The 23,029-nt window shown below is 44.9% G+C and overlaps 1 protein-coding gene across 2 annotated transcripts in view; it reads right to left on the reverse strand.

Moving 5' to 3' along the window:
- The window catches only part of Fas1 (fasciclin 1), a 210,268-nt gene extending 187,713 nt beyond the window's left edge, over positions 1–22,555 (reverse strand). For both annotated transcript variants that reach the window (XM_066733658.1, XM_066733657.1), the window contains exon 1: positions 21,967–22,555. In XM_066733658.1, coding sequence (XP_066589755.1) covers positions 21,967–22,086 — 120 coding nt within the window. In that variant the 5' untranslated portion in view covers positions 22,087–22,555. The remainder of the gene's footprint in view (positions 1–21,966) is intronic.
- Between the last annotated feature and the right edge of the window lie 474 nt (positions 22,556–23,029).

The following is a 23,029-nucleotide window of genomic DNA, read 5'->3' on the forward strand; positions in this document are numbered from 1 at the left end:
GAGGGAAAATGCGAGGAGCTGTTTGGCTATCGATATATCGCAGCTGTATAATGTAGCATAGTTGAGCCGACTCCAAAGCAGCGGAGAGTCGATGATTCATCGAATGGAAGACGGTCCATCGGTTACGTCGATGCTGCACTCCCTCATTCCTGGCTTGCTCCTATTACTCCTCTCAGCCACCCTCGTCACTCTGATTTCGACAAAACGTATTGCGCGTGATCCTATTCAAGGAATTTCGCAACAAATGGCCGTTGCACTGTCGAGGAACGTGTGTAACAAAGTGGTGAACCATGCGATATCACTTTGGACCAAAATAACGATTATTTTCACAATTTTTATTTATATCCTCTGGATAATACGTCGATTCGGTTGGATTGCACTCGATGGGATCGAGTGCAATGACGATGCACTTACGGCAGGAAGATGAGGAAGCAGCTCCTACGACTACGTCGAAGAGCAAATTGCAGAGGCTATTTTGGTATAATAGACAATCAGAGCCAAACAGTCCCAATTTCCCAAACTGTAGGAAAGTTTAGCTCTCGGCGAAACAACGGATAGGAAAGATAATTCCTGTGCGATTCGGTCGCATTGAACTCAAGTTTTTATTAGGGCCGAACGTTGGTCCCGATTTAGTCCCGAGGCAACTTGGCTCAACTTTAGGAGGCTAATATATACATATACGTTGTGGACTATTAGCAGGTAGAATGGTAGAGGAAATCTTGAAAGATGGATTTACCAGAGTTCGCGGGTCGAGGTTAAAAACTATAGTGTTGCTATGACGCAAGCTGGTACCGACCCCTTGAACCAGAGGTCGTCGAATCGATAGCGAATAACCTTGAGCCATTTTAAGCATGCCTGATGTATAAACGGATCTCCGCAGTGAAGAAAACTGGAATTTCGCCGCAGTCACGACCCAGAAATGTTCCGCAGTTCTCACTCTCGACTTTAGATTCCTCCCAAATGTATATATATATATACAGCAACCAGGCTATTTGTGCTAGATTTAAAATCCACGGAGCTTAATGAACAATTTCTGCAATTTTCTCTAAATTACCAATTAAATCGGAGAAGTGGAAGGATTTCATTGCCGTTTCAGGAAGATGGCAGTGGGTGAATCCCATGCATTTGTTTCTAGTAATGGCGGACAGCTTTCGCGGGGTTGAAACTCATAGCATCGTTATCCAAGATGGTCGACTCGACAGAGAGAGAGAGAGAGGGTGAAAGGGCAAAGAAGTATTCCACTGGAAATTACATCGTTGGCGTTTCCACCACAGAGCCCGCGAGGTGGTCAGAAAAAAAAAGTTAGAATTAGGAAAAGAGAGGGGGAGGGTAGGGGAAGGGGATATTGCGCGGGTAGGGTGAAGCTGGAGCTCGGATGAAGCACTTTAACTCTTTTTTCTGCTTCTCTTTTGCTCCCGCGACTTCGAGGAAAAGAGAAAAAGATAGGGGGGGGGGGGGGGGGGGGGGGTAACTGGATATTGCATTAATGCGAGATACGAAGGAGTTTGATGGTAGACGAAGGCTAAGTCGACCGCAATATTTCGTCGTTCCGGTGTCATATGGTATGGCGCCCAAGGGTATTGCGTTCCGGCAGCCAGGGTTAGCAGTAGATTAAAGGGGATACGATATTAAGAAATGGTCCATGTATCATCTTTCCGGAAGGACCTTCATTCCGATCGTCCAACGCGCGTTAGCCCCAACAACTTTGGGCATTACCGGGATAATTGCGACAACGTATACTTTTATTACACGGATTTTCAACAAATATCCAGTTTCCCTCGCGACTCTAATTTATCTCGAGCGTCTCGCAAAAACCTTTGAACTTTAAGTGCATTAAGTTGGTAGCGTGTGATAATACTGCGAAAAACCGACATTTATTCGCAGTGACAGTAAATTTCAAGAGGAAGCCGAGTCCCTTTCTTCCTCCTCCGCAAAGGTTCCAAGTCGTTGGTATTTAAATGCCTATCCCCCCCCCCCCCCTCCCCTTCCTCTTCACCCTACATCACCCAACGCACGCGCGAACAACGACCAGATTTACGATTACGATTACTGCACACGTTTTTTTATATATATTCCCTCTCTCTCCAGCTTATTGGTCTTTTTTCACTATTCCATCTCTTCGTCATTCTCCATCCCCAGTGAGCACGTATCAACGATTCAAATATGTAAAAATTGCTCTTTCACGTCAGTATTTCACAGCACAAAAGAGAATAACAGTCGTATATAAATATACGTGTGTGTGTGTGTGTGTGTGTAGGTGGAAAAAGCAGTAGGAGTACAAGTTATTCTTCCTAGAAAAATAGACTTGGCACGGTGGATCGAGAGAGGCCCGAAATCTCGTGTGAATGAATTTACCGAGCTGCTGTGTATAGCAGAGTTGACAAAAGGGTGTTTGTAATAGAGAAAAAGAGAGAGAGAGAGAGAGGCGATCGAGATCAGCGACTGATCACCGATGCGAGAAACCCAGGAGTCGTCGTCAATGCGATGGGGTTGAACAGTTTGGATTTGGAAAATGGAGAAGAGGGATAAGCGTGTGGCACACGGGGTGAAAAGGACCGGTTGAAACTCTCAAACTAACCATAAGCTCGCTAGCACGAGTATTATTGTACGCTTGGAAACTGGCGCGGCGTGTTATTGGCAGTACGTATTAGTGTATCGGTTGGATCACTTGCGGTCTCAACTAAGCTGGATATAACGCTCGCCAACACCGCTACTCTACGGAATTTTCCCGAATCTCCCTGCGCGACAAATTGCTTTCTCGCAAAAACGACACATCTGCCTGCCACCCCCCCCCCCCCCCACACACACACACACACACACTACCTTACTCGGTCCAAAGAAAATGCTCGAGCAGCTTCAAAGGCATCCGCACGTTGCTTTGGTCAAAAATATCTTCTCTTTTTACACCGCATTCGCTTAAAACTTTGTCGCCTCTTTCTTTTCCAGCTTTCTACATCCCCCAGAAAAGTGTGTATTTTAAAATTTAGCGAATCATCTTTACACACGAAAATATTTTTCACTTTGAAACGTCTTACAGTACTCTAAGAATGGTTAAAGTAACTTTCCACGTAGACACGCACACACGTGCATACACCGACCGATCCTTTTACCTTTCTTTCACATTTATGACTTCTCCGACGTAAAATGGTGATAAAAAACACTTTGTATAGATTCGAGAGAGCCGTACGATTGTTTTATCCGATAAATCTCACGGTTAGTCGATAATACACGTCGGGGAAGTTAAAACGAGTCCTTGCGCATAGCACGGACTAAGGAATTTGAATACTTTGGGAATTGTGGGGGCGCCAGGTGAGTCAGGGCTATATATATATATATATATATATATATATATAGTTGAGCAGTATTTTATTAAAACACGTTTGAACGATACAAGAATAACTAGTAAACTAATAAGTTGCAGTGTAGCCAGAGGAGAGATAGGGAGCAGAGAGAGAGAGAGCGAGGCACGGGAGGTCGTTCTCTGGGGTTTTCGTGTCCTGGGGGTGAAGGGAAAAGACTGAACGAGCGAGCGAGGAATTCCGCTTCGCCGAGAGAATTTCTCAGCGATACGTTATCCGTACGGTAGAAGTATTTAATATCAAGAGTGAAAAAGGGGGAGGAAGAGAGAGAGAGAGAGAGAGAGAGAGAGATGGCAAGGTGTCGCGCGCGAGGCTCGACGAAAATAAAGGAAGAGATGGATGGGGTAGAGGAGGAACGATCGGTACCGTGCTCTCTGCTCGCATGGCTCTCTTTAAGCGAAATCTCCCGCAATGCGGCAGATCGAGGAAAGTCGAGCGATCTCCATCTAGCCGAGTGCTAGAAACAAGCTCATCCCTGCTCCGCTCTGCTCCTCCGCTACCACTACCCGACCCGCTGCTTACGAAAACTGGGATGTGGCCTACGTGCCTGTTACTCCCGAGGATTCCCATCCCAGAGCCTGAAACGTGACCAGCGCTTCTTCTCCGCGTTGCACAAGCACAATTCTCCTGGCCGAGAAATTCAACCGATATCTTTTCTAGCGGATATATAAAATTACTCGCTATATCAACCCGTTTTAACGCGATACACATCAGCCGTTTGCTTCTACTTAAAATAGCCGGAAAAGGCGCGCTCTCGGCAGCGCCATTTTTCCTACCGAATGAGGTTCTCCTGAGTAACGAGTAAATGTAATTAAGGCTGCGGTGTACCCAGGCCACCTAATATTGGCTAAGAATGTTGAATTCCGTTAGAGTAACGCTCTAATAGAATTCCTAACCCGCCGCTGCTAGGATCCATGCGACGCTGACTCGCTGTCAAGGATAAAGCTCCTGTTCTCCGCAATGGATGTATATATATATATATATATATATATATATAGTACACACAGTCTGTATATCTTCCTCCCGTAAGTGGCCCTATCCATCTAGCGCGGTGTGTGCACGCGTTCGCGAAATTCAGCCGGGAATGTTTTGCAATTAAGCGATTCGTCGGTAAATATATATATGTTTGAGCAAGTTTGCAGCGAATGATATTCCACCGGAAGTGGTTCCTCCTACGACTGCCCTTTGGGAGAGTTTAGCACCTCCAGTCACGATTTCCTGGCTATGGGAAACATTGAATATTTAAAAGCTGCGAGGCTCGAGTGTAAATTGAATGACCCAAACAAGATGAAGCGAGATTCTTGGGGGAGGGGATAAGGAAGATTGGTAGAAAGCCCTTCGTAGAGCTGTCGGCAAGATTTCCGCTCCAAGGCTTCCGGTAACGATGATCCTCCGGGAACTCGGCGTCCCTCGATCCTAACATATCCTTCCACTTCCGTTTACTCGAGGCCGTTTTTGCCCGAAATTCTCCTCCTCGCCGGGTCCTTCTTTTTCGTCGGGAACGGTCAACGCGCACTGCACGGTCCAACAGTTTCTTTCGCGTATATCCGTTCCACTTCCGGTTTACCGGCGGTACGTGCACCGGAAGTCGCTCGAGACCAGCGTTTCACGCCTGCGGTTTTTTATAAAGAATTTATAGTTCTTTGGGCGGATTTCTCTATCGCCATTGGTCATTATCGGCAGCGAATGACTTGTCGTAAAATTAAGATCCATGTAAAATCTTGGCGATCTGCGAAGGTAAATGTGAAAGAGATACGAGAGGGGTGAAATATTTTACCCGGTAGCACGAAGCAGTTTTCAAGCGGTCATTTCCAGTCGAGCTCCTTTTCTCCATTCCCCGGTACATCGGTCATTCGAGTGGAAGCAAATAGCCACAAGACCAACGATGTCTCGATTCCGCTTCCGCTTAGGAAATACTCTAGCTGACGTTGAGGAAAATACCGGATGAGATTTCGATATTGATAAACTGGATCATTATACGCTAACGCCAGCGGTATTGCTATATATTTTTACGGTTCACGTGTAAGAATTACATTGTGTAATAATAATTTATATATATATATATGTATATACGTTTAGAGATCAGGTAGTAGAATAAGTAGTTCGAAAGACCCGAAGAACAATTGACATTGCAAAAACTAATAAGACAATTTTAAAATTTTCCATGGCTTGAAATAATTTCCGGCTTTCCTGCCAATGTCCTCAAAAAAAAAATCAAAGACCAATCCATCCACGACAACGATAAGGAGCGCCATTTATCCGATCGCGGAATGGATATTTTTGCAGTCATCGTATTTTCGCGAGGTTTGCGATTCGCTGGCCTGATAACCGATAAGGAATATGTGTTTACACGGTATACACTGGCTGCGCGTGGATGCTTTATGGTGTTTGCATTGGTTTCCAACGGCGACGGAGCTATGGTAAATATTATTGAAGCGAGCACACCGAGCCTCGTGAGGAAAGAGGTGCATTTAGACATGGGGTTTATTTTCATGGTAGAAACAGCCGCTGTATTCGAACGGAATAATAAACTCTGGCGCGCCTTTCCAGCGACACACGCTGTCGATGCGCACTCGGGTCAAAAGAAAAAAACAACGCTTCGACGTAACCCAATCAACGTCCGTCGAGAAATTGACACTCGTTGACAATGAAGAAAATCCGTGCTTTCTTATCATTATCCTTATTATACAGAAATAGAGAAGAGAATCGACGGCTCCATTCGCGTCAAGCTGGTTCTGCAGGCAGGAGAGAAACCGAAAAGACCGCGTCTCCCCCCTCCCCTTTCGCACGTTTTAATTAATTCAAAGTCGAATCAACCCCCGCAGCTTCACATAAGACGATATACTTCAGGGTCTCGGTCTATTTATTTCTCGAGTGACCGAACGCGCGTGACGCAGCTGACGGACGTTTTCTCCCACCTGATCGATTAACTCGCGTTTAAAACGTATCCAAAGTTTCAGGTTGCCGAGCAAGTTCGTTACGCGGAGGAAATGAAATCTGTTATAAAACAATATTATTATTATTATTATAGCGAAGCTAGGCGCGATACATTACCGTTGACGCGTAATATTTGAAAGGTTTTGGTTACGAGTATCGAATTTCTATTCTATCTAGATTCAGCTGGCAGACGTCCGGTGAATGGAGACGGGGAAAGGGGGGGGGGGGGAGAGAGAAAGACAAGATCCGAGACTCTTTTGTGACAGACGATTCTCCCGGAAGATAAGTCAAGTACGGGTTTCTTCCTTCGTCGTCGCGTCGTCTCGCCGTTGTCTACCTGTGGACCCTCTCTTCTGCCTGAATCGTTCATGACTCTCTCTCTCTCTCTCTCTCTCTCTTTAACATACACACACACACACACGCCTGAATATCTTAAGCGGATCCGTCTCCATTTCCGCTACGTGATTTTATAACTGCAAATTTACCTTCGCCACTGTTGCGATATCTTCCCATCGAAACTCTCCGCAATGAAATTTTCCCGTGCCAGATTTCTTTGAACGTTAAGTTGCACGCTATAAATCATTGTTTTATAGGATTTATATACTATATATGGATATATATATATATGTAATATAAATATTTGGAAGCAACGTTTGAAACGAAACTGTCGGACTAGATGGAAACATCGGAGAGTGAGCTACGGCTGACCGAGTTTGGATGAAAGGAATTTTTGCGCACGCACACAGCGAGGAACAAAAGGTGAAACAACGTCGTAATAAAAGAGTGATTTTATGGCAGACTACTTTATATTCCACGATACCGTATATCGTGCGCGTGTGTATTCGTGTAGGAGCACGGAAGAGGCTTCGGATGTATCGATTATGAAAGCGAGTAAGGCGAACTAGCCGCAGTTTCCCCGTTAGGCGAGCCGCGCGAGAAAGAATTTATGTCGCAGGGCAGACGATGGAAACCTAAGTAGCGCAAACTCTTGGAATACGAATGATCCAATAATCGCGCTCGCGCCGCCTCGCGACTGTGACTCGCGCGCGAGCTACAGGAACAAGTTTTCAGCCGCAGGGGCAACCTAGCTCTCCATTGAAAATAAATCTCGCTTCGATCGAGAAGCCTGCGTCCTCTCTGTGCACCTCGACAAACTTCCATATTTTATCCATTTCGCGAGGAATTCTTCTTAACGCGTCGCTCAAACTCCCAAGGCAAACACTGGGTGATTTAAGCTCGTTGAAGAAGCTGATAATTATTGGTAGCTCGATATCCATTCGGTTTTTCATAATTAAAAATTCTTATAAAAATAGACTCGTTTGGTTTTTAGCCACTTTAACTTTTATCGAATTAACAAAATTAGTACAGTGAATAATAAATGGAGGACTGAATTATTATCAAAAGAGTCTATTAGCCATATAGACGGACACTGAGGCAAGATTTCACGACATGTCGAAAGTGGAGCTTCAACGTTGAAACGCAAAGCGTCATTGGGCACAAAGTGGTTACGCATCGAGTTGCGCGTCCTTGAAAGAGCAAAGGGAGAGAAAAGTTAGTCGTGTAATGACACCCGGCAGGTTCGGGAGGGCGATTAGCCGGTGCATTCGATGCGTGAAGCGACGAGAATGCACGAGCTTGCCGGTACAGGAAGTTGGGACGAATCACGCGGATCGGAACGAAATTGCAGCGGGCTCGTTAAGCTGCAGTCATTAACCGGGCCGTGCCCTTCGCTAATCGCGATAGCCCTGAACAAGTCGAACGAAAAATCGCTGCCACGTACACGAGGGAACTCCAAGAGCCATCTCCACGATTGTTCCTCGCTGGGAGTTTTTAACGAGCCTCCCTCTGTGGCTCACGCATATATATATATATATATATATATACTCTCTGAAACCGCGGGCTCGGAACGATCGTCATCCCGCATCCATCCTTTCATCGTCCCTCTTAAACGGAGACCAAAAGAGAATATTCTCCTCGAGTCTTAGCCCTTCGTGCCAACGAGAAGCCCCGTGAAGAAGCTCTTCTTCGATTTTTAAATTTTAAAAACTCTCAAGCCCTTTGGTGTAATATTGCTAAATATAGCCAGATGCCTTTTCAGCTTTTAAAATAATGCACAAAGTCCCATTTTTTCGATATCTTTTTTTAATTTATGGAGATAATTAACGAGAGGACTTGTAGTTTACGTTGCTGCGATCTATCGGTGGAAAATTCTGACAATGCCGAAGAGTCTTGCGAGGGATTGAGGAGGAAACTTGCTGTGCTTCATTGCGAATAAAGTTGTAACTATTTTTACTTGGGATAGAAAAAGAAAAATATTGAAGTAAATTTTTCTTTGCGTTCGCACAGCTCCAATGTCGTGTATTTAGATCCTGTGGAAGAATGACTCGACTCCGGTGCATTTAAAATTAACAAATTCGACAAAATATGCAAATAATTCCATAAAACAGTAAAAATTCCTGTTTTTCGCTAAATTTAAGTATCATTTATATATCCTTCGTGTGAGATATCGAGCAAATGACAAAGAATGGAACATATGAGCAGAAGATCGTGTGGAGAAGCACACTTACAGTGATACAGATATTAGGTATATGTATATAGATTCTCGGAAGATGCGCGTTACACGTATTCGGAGCAAGGATAATCGTAGCTCGATTAATGCGTTAAATCCCTGCTCGGATTGGATAAAGGCCTCGTGCGCAGAGTGGCATACACACACACACACACACACACACATATATACACTTGCACGTATATAGCATATCCGAAACGACAGCACGTGTTAAGTACGTAGCGTATGACGAAGGTAGCTCTCGCGTGTATATGGAACGTGCATTATGGCCCGGTGCGAATATACGTCTGGACCAACTTGCGAATGCGTGTGTGCTACGAAAACTGAACGCGCCACTCGCCTAGCTCCTAAAGCAGTTGCCACCGTTATGCAGTTTCTCTTAGCCCTGCATAGCACCGAGGCGTTGTTGTTACCACACATGGTAAATGTTTAAAAGGTGCGTCTCTGTGTAATGCGAGCACGTCGAGTCGGCCAAAGGCTTTCCAAACCAAAAACGTCAATTGCTCTCCTCAAGGTACTCGACGCCTCGCCATTTGTCTATATACACGCAAATCAACGACATCTGCAAAATCAACCTTCTCTTCAACGCGAATCTACCACATTGCGACCGTTGCAAGCCAATTCTTCTAAATTTATTTTCACTGATAACGATATCGCATAATCTTTACATCTGAAACTTGCGAGCCACCCGGTACACATGAGAGGATAACGAACGCGAGTACTATATAGTTGAAGCGTTTGAAAGCGTGTAGAGGTGCGTGTAGAGGAATCTAACTATGGAAGTACAGGTATAGTGTGTGGTATACATATATACAAGTCCCCCGATTAGACCCAGCTTGATTACAGGGACTTATTAGGTAATGCAAAGCCGGCGGTCGCGGAATAATCGGGCTTTATTTAATAATCGACTAATGACGATGCACTGCAGCCGTGGACGCGTAATTAAAGTTACAGGGACACGTGGCCTCGAGACGAACAGCGCGTCATCCGTGGAGATTGGATTGGCAGTGGGGTGTAACGTACGTTTGCAAAGTCTCTCTAGAGGATGTACCTATATACTATATATATATATAATAGACGGGGTCCGTGTAAACAGAACGATAAGCCGTTGAACGCGTATAACGTTCGGCAATCAACCATCGAAATTACGCTATTCGAGAACGAGGCGTACGTGTGTAGGTGTGTGCGAAACGCGAAAACGCGCAGCCTTAATCGCAAATGCGAGCTTCGCGCGCTCCGAGCAAAACGTTTCGATCGCTACAATTGAACGTACGGAATGTTACATGAATAATGTGCTCGAGTAGCGCGCGGGTTATAAAAAATTGATTTAGCCTTGAAAGGTGCAGAGGGGCTTGGTAGAGCCACGGCGGCGCACCGAGGTACTTTACGGTGCTCCCGCAGTGTCGTATATATCGACTCGCACCCGCCAAGATAGTCACCAGCGGAGGAGAAGTTTATAGAAACCCGAGCGAACCGTCGTCGACGAGGAGACGCAGAGACGGCTGACGATCATCGAGAAAATTATTCCCATTTTTTTCGGTCGCTCGTCAGCTTGTTCCACGCGATAAAAATTGATTGCCATAAAAAAAGCCGTATGGAAAGGATGTTATGTGACAACGAAATTTTGACTCGTGCAATTCTGTAGAATTTCGATTGCAGCGGATGTCGAGGAAAAAGTTTATTCACGAGGGCATATATATATATATATATATATAGGTATGCGCGCTGGCGTGACGTTTTTCCGAAACGTTAAAAAATAGACATAAAATTTGAGCCTGCCGCGCGAGTAGTAATGCACAGTATCCAGTCGCTGCAAAACGATACGCCCGTTCATTTTTAACGGGAAAAGAATGTTCCGACACAACGATCGTAAAAAAGGATAGCATATTACAGCCCGATCACATCAGTGTCATACATTTTTCGACTGGAATGAGAGACCCGGCGAGATTTTACGCGGAACTTTCTCTACCGGAAACAGTTTATTGAAATTAGAGGGATTTAGGGGCGAACGAGGAGTTCTGGATGAATCGTGCTATCACCGATTTCTCCCAAGGAAGCCTAGGGCCAGTGAACAGTAGTAACCTAGTGGTATATAGTCTTTTCCATTAGCATATAAATCGTGGTTGTTTTTCTTTTTCTTTTTTTTTCTACAAGACGTGTTAGGGGTTATTAGCACGCACGCACGCACGCACGACCACTCGTTGACTCGAGTATTTTTCTGTGTACATGTACAGGGTGTCCGATTAACTATGGGTAAATTGAGAAAGTGGATAAGGGGATTTTCTAGGAATAAAAGTAGTTTTTAAACTTGTTTAACCCTGTCGTAGTTTAGGAGTAATGAGGGCAAGGGTAGTTAAAATTTCCTCGCTAATAAAGCGCTTACGATTGGCTTTGAATCGGTAGGAGGATTCTGCTGGTTAACTTGGCTGCAGACCTATAAACGTTAACATGCCATAAATGGAATTGGTATACAAATACATATATACAAGTTTATTCGGGTTTGTGATAATATAGTGGCTATATTCTAGTCAAATTCATGAAAATAAGTGTGTTTAAATTTTGATTTATTTTTTAATTGTTTGGTTATTTTGAGGGCCGAGAAAATTCACAAAATTAGAACTCTGATGGGTCGAGGGAAAAGCGCAGGGGAAGGGAGATGATGGAGTAAATGCTGATAATTCGTTTCCTCTGTTGGTTATAGAATTTTTTTTACGTAGTACTGACAAATATTGTCTCAAACTTATATTTTAAAAGACTGTTTTGTAGTAGCTTTGGTTAAACAAGTATATTAAGGAAAAATTGCAGTGGTTTTAAACTTGCTTAATTGACTATCTCGATCCTGATGAATCCGATCGGAGAAAGATTAAGATTTTCTTTTTACAGAGAACTTAATTTGCTACAATTTTCATGAATGAAAGTTCAATTTTGTTGAAATAGGGCCATCGATAGAGGGGGTGTTAAAGTCGATCATGCTCGGTAAGTAATTGCTTTTATGGAGCAAAGACATTACACTTCTTAATTACTTCTGTGTACCACGAAATCGATTTAACCGTTTATTGATTACATTAAATTAAAAAATGCGTTAACAAACTCTCCTTTCCAATTACTATTGCTACGGAGAGTACTCCTGTTATCGCGAGGAGGAATTTTTTTATAGCATTATTAAACGCCGAGACAGGCAGGAATGTCTAAATTCCATCAGATAGAAAAACTTGGTCAAATGGTTATTAAAAATATTTTAACGTCTTCTCGTTCCTCCGTTAAATGATTTGTTCCAAGATAAAAAATGTAATAACTTAATTTCCACTTGCTTAACATTTTTAAGTTAAAATTCACTTCAACACGACGTATATAACTACGACTATTTTAGAATTTAATTAATGATTCTATTTAAATGCTAATATCGTTAAAAATAGTCGTAACTATATACCTCGTGTATCATTAACATTTCAAAAATGCGCGTGCAATTCAGAAATAAGAACAATAAGCTTATTTATTAAACGGAAATTGTACAACAAATTTTATTCAAGCTACAGCTTATCGATTTAATCGAGCGTGATTTTATTTTGCTATTTTTTGCATACTTCCCTCAAGAGACTTATCTTTCGATTTCTACCATAGACTAAAGTAGGCGCACGTTCCTGTACGAGTACCAATTTCTTTTATGGAATTTTAACGTTTGTAGGTCAGTCTACTTTATCGATGGAACCTTCCTACTCATTCAAACCAATATCATTAGCCCTGTCAATGAGGGAATTTTAATTACTCTCTTCTTAGAACTTTCTCACTCTTTCCAATTTCTCCCTCTTCTTCCATAATTAATCTGACACCCTGTAGAAAGCACTATATACGTACAATAACATATAAGCAGTATATCCAGCGTATGTACGTAGGGAGTATATCGATCTGAGGCGACCGAGGCTAGGCTCCGCGGATCTCACACGACAATGCGTCTTGCGTGTCGACGGAGACTCGATTCACGGGTTTACACGGTCATGAGACGGGGGGGGGGGGGGCGAGAGAAAAAGGAAGAAAAAAAGAAAAAAGATAGCGAGGGGCTTGTACATTTGCCTAAGTACGTCTGCCCACGATGTTTCACGGTCATTTCCGAGCTGCGAGTTATCTGCTGAATGGAAAAGAATCCTCCCCCCCCCCCCCCCTCCAGACTAACCATTTCACAGGAGGAGCGGGAAGAGGGAGCAGCCTTTAATTAACTTTACTCGGTTGGGTCAATTGCCGCTCGAGAAAAACCAACGAGCGCGTGCTTCAGCAACCAGTCATTCTCCTTCGACGACCAGTACAATCGGCGGTATTATAAAATTATTTCAAGAGTCCCATTGACGTCACACGATCCTAACAGCCGAACAAAAAAAAAAAAGCCGAATCGACCGAGCTCGATATTTGTTGCGTTAAAAATAGAAGCGCAGTACCGTCGGACGCGGCGGCACCGGCTGTTCAATCGTACAAAGACAGCCTTATTAGCCCTCGCTCGCCTTATATACTTTATCTTCCGCTGCTTACATACAGAAATTTGATAAACCAAACAATGTAGAATTTATTTTCTCCTCCAACACTTGCCTTTCCCTCCACCGTGGAAACGACGTAAGATAATAATAACGAGTTGAAAAGAAAAAATAGTATATAGGTTCCTCGGAATTCTAGCGTTTCGCAATATTATTAAAAAAAAAAGGGATGCACGCGTTCGGTCGCAACAACACACACGCACGTAAACGAGTGAAAACATATCGAGAGCGTTATCGTCGGAGCGAGCTGGTAACTCTGGCAGATTGTGTAGCGTTATGAATTATGCGTAGAGGACCGCAGCATTGAGTGGTAATTGAGGAGGTAATCATGTCTCATCCTCATCCACAGCACAGCAGCAGCACCGCGCCAGTTCCCTGACACCGTGCTACGATGCCCCCATGCATAGTTCACACTTCGTTCCCGCCAATTAACGTTCGTGGAAGATATTTTGACCGCTGCGTGCACGCAGCGTGCACGTTGCTGCTCCGCAATATTCGTCGATCTCACTTCTCTTTCGTCCAGAGAGAAATCGTAGAAATTCTTCTGCAAGGTGTATAACTACATTTTAAATTCTGGCCAATTAAGAACACTTTTATTCTTCAGCAATTTAAATGGACGGCACAAAATTTGACCGATCCCTGGCAAAATTTGTCGCGGCATCGCCAAGAATTGCGCAATCGTTTCTAAGCCATTGAATGGAGTATCGGAGCGAAAGAGACAAACAGAGGCCATCCGAGTAAACGGAGTTAATTATCCAAGTTGTTTGTCCCTTGATCCTCTCCTTACTCCCGTGTCTATAGCATCGCGCTGGTGCAACCCGTACCACCACCACCCCCCCCCCCCCCCACCTCCCTCGCCTCCTCTTAAGGCATCTCCACCTCAACCACCAACGACTCGCCATCGCTTCTGTTTGCCAGATACTAAATAACTACTTCCCACCGAGCCTCGTACCGTTCTAATTCTCAATTCTTGTTTAGCGTATACCCACAGCCGTTCCACAGCTCAAAGCACACTCTGGCAAAATCTATTAATTGCTCGAAACGCTCTAAATTACTCGCGATGGAATAATTCCTCCGGTGTGCGCATCGACGAAAAACTATTATTATTCCTCGCGACGTTGCATTAATACCCCATACAGATAGCGAAAATTGGCGATTACGGAGCAGCTGGAAAATTCCACTCGAGCTTTTTACGTTTTTAGATTCCCGGTGCCACGATCAGGCTCTCGTGTATAAAAGTGACGTTCAATTTCATTATCGTCCCGTGGTTTAAATATTCTTTAAATTCTCGCGGCTAATTATATAGCGAGGCTGAAGAGAATCCTGCGGCAAATGCCACGAGATTGAGTCACGTCGCGTTGAAACTGAAAGCCGCATTGCTGACGTGTCGCCGCCCGGTGCGTAGCATGAGCGATCCAAAAGGAAATAAAATGTGAATAAAGTTTGCCGATTATCGTTTGCACGATTATACACATATATCAACGTCGACACGTTCCGACGCCTGCGTTGAATCTTTAATGATCCCCTGCTCCCACTCCCGTCACAATATAACCCTTTGAGCATTCCGCGCGTGCGAAATTCTAAATAAACAATCCCTCGCGTTATTTATCCGTCGTTCTAAATTTATTTTGCGAGAGGAGTGGCGCGGGGGGAAGAGGGACAGGGGTGTACCTACGCGAATGGTGTAAATAAATGGCGGGAAAAAGGAACGAGTCCGGAAAGGTTGATATTAAAAGATGCAGGCTTTAGACACGAGTTTCAAAGCGACGTGTTAGGACGGCTCCGATCAACGGACACCGAGACAAAGAAACTGACACACGTACACAGCGATTACAGAGTGTCGTGTGTATGTGTAAAAGTCTATGATTCAGATTTTATATGCACGTATACATATACAGCAGACTCGTTGTTGGTGACTCTCGCGGTCAAGGAGCCCTAGCATATCAGGTACATTCCGATTCTGCATCATCAGCGAAGAGTATAAGCGCGAGAGATTCTTTCCGTCCTTCCCACGTAAAGATGAACAAACGCGTTCGTTACCATGCAGATACTGATAAAGCATCGTGGCTTTTACGAAATGCTATACAACTCATTTACTATATACTGTGTATACATATAATTAAGCAGCACTTTTTACGTAATGGAGAAAAACGATGAACAGGACATCGACCTTGAGATGAATCCCAAGTATAAATATAGTGTACAACCCACGCTAATAGAGCGAACAAACGGGGAGGAAATTCTTTGAAAGGATGATTCGCTCGGTTATATAATAGAAGCGTTAGACTTTCATTGATCTTGAAAAGATTGACGAGCAGTCGTCAAGTTTCTAACTTGATTATGATTTGTTTGGAAAGCTTTCGTTGTTAGGCAGAAGCATAAGGCTCGCTATCCCACAGGAACTGCCTTGAAAGTGTCTAACTTTCTTCCCGGATGCATGCACAGAGTAAATGTATAGGTTCTATTGGCTGGGTGCGGCAGAGTTCATCGTGGTCAGGAACTATTCGAAACTACTCGCTACTTTCCACGCGAATACATAACTATCTTAAAGTGGCGACGTGGGAGCCGACAGGGTAGGGGCCATCCTCGACGTTGACTCTTCTGCAACCGACGCGAAGCATCCCGTGTGTGCATGTCCTTCCTTGCCCTCTGCCACTATACCCACGTGCCTCGATGGCTTCCTTGCTTTTGACGACAAAGGGGAGTGGAGAACGATAACAACCGCAAGGACCCTTCTCCGGGAGACTCGTTTGCTCTCGCGATCGTTGCGAATGATTATATAGAATCAAGAATTTTAAACTCGCGTACAACTCGGTGTTCTCGGATGACCTTGAACCTCGCGAGATAACACACGTTTTATCTCTGGTGTACTAGGAAAAGTGTGTTCCATCAAATTCGTCAATTTTTCCAAAGTGTGTGTGATGTAGAGTCTGGTAAATCTTCGCGAACGTGCGGATGATTTAGAGGCTGAAGAGGGTGGAAAGTCGATACAGATGAAATCACTAATCAGAATGGAGAACCGTGAAAGGCAGTGAAGCAAAACAGAAGCTGAACGAATCCCATTCAATTACAGGTTATCGTTTCTGGGGAAGCGTAAGATTAGCTCGAGCAACGATGGCGATTCAGGGAAGGTTGCGATAATACGCCACAGGTCGTTGTAGCGTGTAACCCTCGCGTCTCATTACTCGCCAGACGATAACTCGTAATTTCACCGTCAGGATGATCATAGGGCGAGAGTGGTCGTCGAGTACAGGATAGACTCGGATACCTAATTATTAGCCATGAGCCACGGTTGCTCCGCTAAGACGTGATAATTTCATCGATGCTCAACCGCAGAGATTACTCCTTCTTTCTGACCGCAACCATATTTGTCAACTATATCTGCAATTGTTACCAGATATTTATCACAGTGTTTTTTTGATAAATTCTAAATTATTTCAAGGACGACTCGTAAAAGCCAAAGGAAGAATTTCGCAAGGGGTAGAGTCGCCATTATTGAAGAGCATTGTGTCGAAATTTTTAAGATATTTCATGGATAGAGTCGAGAATTAACGATTCTCTGCCATCAAAGATACTCGAGTCGGAAGAATTAAAGGGTCATCCAGGGTCCGCATCCATCCGCAATTGTTGCTCGAGAGATTTATCAGAGAGGTCGGTCCGCAGAGCGTGGATTATTTACAAGATGCCCTGTGCGAAAGCCAGAGGAACAATTTCGCAAGGGTAGAATCGCCATTATTGCAGAGCATTGTGGCAGTATTCTAAGAAGCTGGCCGGAGGCTTCTATCGCGCGCGGTGTTTTCACTTGTATGATTTAGTAGGAGAGTCTGTATTATAACCAGCAGCGTAAAAGCACACTCGATGAAACTTGGCTACATACGTTAGCTACAGCCAACTGAATTTGTAACACGGCCTACTCTGTTTGATTTCCGTCTCGAGCGATGAATATTTCCGCCATCCTTTCTTCCTCTCGGGCTCCCTGCGAAATTCTGAAAATACTGCCAGAGCCAGGCCTGTTCCCGGCGTACAAAGACGTTTCACCGGGCCGAAACATTATCAATCCACTTTAACATGGAAAAATCAAGCGCGCGGAGAAGCAGTTTCTCTGAAAATCCATTATAAGCGCGCACGCAAGCTGGCGCGAAGAAATCTTTTATTTGCCGAGCACTTGGTCTTTTCTCGCGAGATATTTGAGAAACGTTGATAGCAGCGTTCTTTGCTTAAGGAATTTCCGATAAATCGAAGCAAAGCAAATTTTTGCAAATATAATCGGGCCCCGGTTTCGAATGGAACAACACGACGACGAGGAGACTGCTCGACGCAGAGTTGGCGTTGAGGGGCAAACGCGGGATGGGACGCGTTGCGTTGCTCTCGTAAAATATGGAAACCCATAAAGATGAGGTGTGTGTGTGTGTGTGTGTGCTGCGTCTGCGAAAAAGGCGTTGGGTCGGTCGAATCGTGACTCGGTCTTCTTTTGCCTCCCCCCTCTCGCTCTGCAGACACACATACACACTTGTGTCTGCACTTGCTGTGTTTCCAAGAGTGTCACTCGGCTTAACCTTCCTGCTTCTGCGTGTCTCAGCTGCCCAAGGGGATTTTCCTGGTCTCCAGAGTCGGGGAATAAGTCGCGTGGGTGCTGCTCGCACCGACCAGAGATATACGTTCGGCGTAAATTCGTCGAGAGAGAGAGAGAGGAAACGAACGAAAAGTATTCGAGGCTCTCGATCCGAGCACTCGGCCCGATGAAATCAACGAAATCCTCCTGGCTCGCGCTCGCGCGTACGCGCAAAACACGATTACTATATTCTATTATTCTCACACTACGGATATATATATATATTTCCGTGGACAAACTTTTATATCGAGCCTCCGGATGTCAAAGTGACTCAACTATACACGCACGTATACAGGGTGTCTAAAGATGAATAATCAAACCGCAAAATCTAAACAGAGTGGCTGATTGCGAAAAGAAAACTCTTATAAAATTGTTTTATATCGCTAAAATTTTTTAAGCTACATTTAAATCTGTTTAGACACAATACTTTTAGGTCGTAACTTACGAGAGATTTATTTAACGCGTGAAATATGAACAATATTGAGAATAGAGCGGAATACTTTTTTATGGATACGAGAATAATAAGCGATAAAAAAACTAATGAATTTTTTTCGTATTATTTATATTCGCCACATAAGCTGTATAAGAAATGACGTAAGAGCTTGACCTAAAAATAAGTTACACAACTTTAAATATATTAACAATATCAAAAAACTGTATAAGAATTTTCTTCTCAGAGAAACGACCCTTCTATCCAGCATCTGCACAATTTGACCATAAAATATCTGAGACACCCCGTATATATATACACACTTGGACAATATTTATCATTCGATTTAGCAAAACCTTCGAACAATCTCGCGAGGCCACAGGGACCACACGTATATTAATTACAGATCGACGTAGGGTAATCGCGTGTTTTATCGACGCTCGCGTAACTGATTGAAAAGAGGACGCTTCGAATCACGAAGGACTTTATTATGCTGCAGCAGCGAATACGCGATTAAAGCGACTAATGATTCTTGAATAATATTGAAAATATCATTGATCGTATTGCGGAAGAGGAAGTTGTACACTCGATACGTACATGCATAGAACATCGGTGCAGTACAGATAGAGCACTGCGTACTACACTATATATACGGCACACACACAGAGTAGAGGAGAGAGCATTGTATCGATCTACGGCTGAAGGTCGTAGCGATAGTTCCCTCCACTAGTGTTTACAGACATCGACGCCTTCTCACCGTCTATTCGCCTAGTGCAACGGCTCCAATTACGTTCAGTATACACTCTCCAGGCACCAGCACTGTACATACGTGTGTATGTGACTTGGAACCTAGCTCGCATGACACATCGATAGCGGTGGAGCTGCTACTGGATTACACAACCGATACGTCAACTAGCTAGGATCCACCGAATTGGATTTCACACACAAGGCCGCAATTTGTCGAATTATCAATAATTGCTGGCTCTTTTAATACTAATACTTGACATATTTGCAAAGTAAACAGAACTCTGCAGTTAGGTGAGAAAGCACAGAAATGGGAGGGGAGTGACTATAATCGAACGAGGCAAATACTATTATGATGGAAAACACTCGAGCCACGTCCAAGTGTCCCCGTTATTACTGTGGTATATATCTATATATATATATATATATATATATATACATGTTATCGACGAATGTCTGTGTGTGAGAAGCGAGTGGCATCGGGACTCGAGAGGAAGAGCGTGTTTTTTTTATCTTCATTTTACGTTAATCAGTGGGAAAAATCTTTTCTCGGTGAAGAAGGTGTGCCATCGCCACCACCACCAACGCCTACCACCCCAACCACACCGCATGGTGCACTATGCGGCTACAGTGTGTACGAATAAAGGCACATTGTTCCGTCCGTGCACGAACCGCTTGTTAAAAATATCCGGTGGAGGTGCAGGCGAGAACGACAAAGAGAGAGAGAGAGAGAGAGAGAGGGAGAGAGAGGAATGCGTGAGTCCAAGATGGAAAAGAAGGAGACGGACGTGAGTCTCGATCTCTCTCTCTTCATGTTCGTTCACCTCCCTCCTGCCTGTGTATAGAGTATACCACGCTAGATGTAGCAGCGAAAAGTCGTTGCTCCGTCGCATATATCGATGCACTCACGTCGAAGGAGCGCTCGCGATATTCAAGAATGCTTGACGATCTTGCAAAAAATCAGGCAATATACAAGAGCCAGAGAGAGAGAGAGAGAGAGAGGGAGGGGGGGGGGGGGTGTGGAAGAAGGAAGAAAAATAGCTTAGAGTCGGGGTAGGCAGAAGGAAATGATTCATTGCGCAACGTATTAAGTTTTACCGCAACGTTCAACTGGGAAAAATTCGTGGAATGTACCGAAGCAAGCGTGTGGACATCTGTGTGTAATGTTAAACTAATACTATGCGCCAGGCAGAGCAGGCAAGCACAGCGGCAGATGGAGAAAGGAGGCTATTGCAAAAACCAATGGCTTATTCAACATGCGGTTCGTCTCCGGTATGAGCTACGGATATGCCTTTAAAAGCGATCCTCTCTCCGAGCAATTTTCACCCAAGCTTCAAATTCCACGGCCAAGACACAATTGCATTGGTCTAGCAGTATATTTATGACCACTAATGCTACCTACTTTTCACGCAGCCACGTTTTTCTTATCTTTTTACGCTTTTCCGCTTTAAGCGTAAAACTACCGACTTCTCCCGCAACATCGGACCCTCCGACACAACCAACAACACAATTTTCTCTCTCTCGAATACAACATCTCCCGTCCTTTTCTCGCCAAAGGAGACGACTCGCGCCTCTTCCGGTTCTAATTTTAATCGTCGAGCAGGTAGCACGAAACTTGCCACGAGGATGACGATCTTATCAGTTTTTGCGTTTGTCGTTCATTCAACACCTGCTTCTACGAGTGTATGAATGGCCAACGGGACTCGAGAGAGAGAGAGAGAGAGAGAGAGAGCATCGGGAACAAGGTCACGGCATGGTGTAGTAAGAAGAAAGCAGCGAGAGTGACTAGCGTTACACGGAGACATTCGCGGAATATGAGCTTTTACCGACAGCAGTCAAGCAACCCTCCTTTTTCCAATCTTTCTCTAAAAGTTATCCCGCAAGCCATAAACAACCTCCGGAATACTCGAGCGAGAACTATAAATCACTGCGAATATCGTTTGTTATCGATTGGTACTCGAGAAGCGAAATAAAAGAAAAAAAGAGAAACAGATTTCCCAACAAAATCCATAAATAGCACACCATAACCAGAGTATAATGAATGCTCGGTTAGGTAATGAAGTTAATCATGGATTTCCATTTTCAACGGCTACGCATTGAAAAGAGCCGCGCGGCGTATGAATACTATCCAGTTAAACTTTTAGCGAAAGATTAAAAGTTGTCATTCATTTAACCCAGTCCAGAAGTAGAAACTTTTAATTGAATATTCTAGTTGCATTTCGGAGTTAACGTTTCAACGCAGCAAGAGAGGAGCTTCTCGCGGAAACCTTACGAGAGAGATTCGTTGTTGAAAAACAATCGGGACTAGTCGAGGCTTTGGTCGCGACGCTATAATTCCCGGAAATCAGAGAAAGGTGTGTATGTAAAAAATTTTTTATCTCTATTCAAAGTCTAAAGGGTGCAGTAGCGGAGATGATGTAAACAACGCGCGACCTTGACCTTTCCCTCGCTTCCAAACGGACAGTGAGCTTGAAATACGCCACTTTCGGATAGAAACATAAATGCTGAAGAGAGCGCTTGTTCGAGAGCACACGTGGTAAATACGTATGTATGTACGAGCGAGCGAGCGAGCGTGAAAGTCCAAGGACACGCGGCGGCGGTATGCACGTACGAGCGAGCGCGCGACCACATTGTTCAGCGCCGGGCGGCAGTCGCGAGCAGAAGAGTAGACGGCGTTGCTATATTACGAGCGTTCTCGCTCTCAACGGCCACCGGGAACCAGCGGCGATTCGAAATTTCGACCAATAGCCACGCGTACGTGGTCTTTGAAAAATCTCTCAGCGAGATCTTACCTGGGATAAATCGGAGTCGTCCCGTATCTTGACGTCCATCGTGACGTGGTTCACCGCTAAACCTCCGTGCAGGACCACGAGGAGGGCCAGACCGGCCAGGACAGCGGTCGATCTCTTCATGCTTCTCCCTTTCTCGCTCTCTCTCTCTCTCTTTCCCTCTGAGGAAGGACAAAAAAAAACAAGCGCCGCACGCACGTCACTAAAGATCACACTCGGAGGAATAAGCGCGGTCTCGCGCGCTTGATCCAACGATCTATCACTGGAGCCAACTTCCGGTGTCCCGCACTGGTCGCAAGCGAACTCGCACTGCGCGTCGTGAAAACTGTGCACCTTTACCAGTGTGAGGTGGATGCGTGTTTCAGTGTTAATGGGCTACACACGCGTGGATAGGTGGTAAAACGAGCGGGAATTGTCGAACGTTCGATCGAAGGACGCTGCGACGGCCACGTTCGATGACCCTCGGTGCGTTTCGGTTTTTAGATACGCGCGCGGCCCGAGCGTAAACAGCGGAGGATAAATACTATGCGTGTGCAACGCGACGGAGACTAGAGTACCTTTTGGTAGGAAGGAACGTGTCAACGATACGGAGGATGGCGCGGAACTGCGCCCTCTCCATGCCTGGACCCCCGATACCCCCACCGCGCAGCCAAAACGAGTCTCCTATCCCCCCTCCTCCGCAGCGGCGAGCCGAGCGAGCGAGGCAACTCGTGAGCGCGGCCACGGAGCACGTGACGTCGTTCCCTCTTGCCTTCTCTTTCCTGCACCCTTCGTCTCACTCTCTCTCTCTCTCTCTCTCTCTCCCTCTCTCCCTCTCTCCCACCCAACAGCCGTTCGCCGAGTGCTGCCTCGCCTGCTTCTTGTACCATATACCGTCCACCTACCACTACCTTACCAACCACACACTGCCATGCCATCGCCCTGACTGACACCGCGACCAACTTTACTACTCGCCAACTATGACGTCACTCCACTCTTCCAGGTCTCTCTTACCTTTGCTTCTTCCTCCTGCTACACCTGCCTGCCCTACCCACCTACTGCTACCTGCGCTCTCCCCACATATATA

This window comes from Prorops nasuta, unplaced genomic scaffold, assembly GCF_024137725.1.
Source record: "Prorops nasuta isolate Cenicafe-Biocafe unplaced genomic scaffold, Cenicafe_Pnas_1.2 PNAS00011, whole genome shotgun sequence".
Classification (NCBI taxonomy): Eukaryota; Metazoa; Arthropoda; class Insecta; order Hymenoptera; family Bethylidae; genus Prorops; species Prorops nasuta.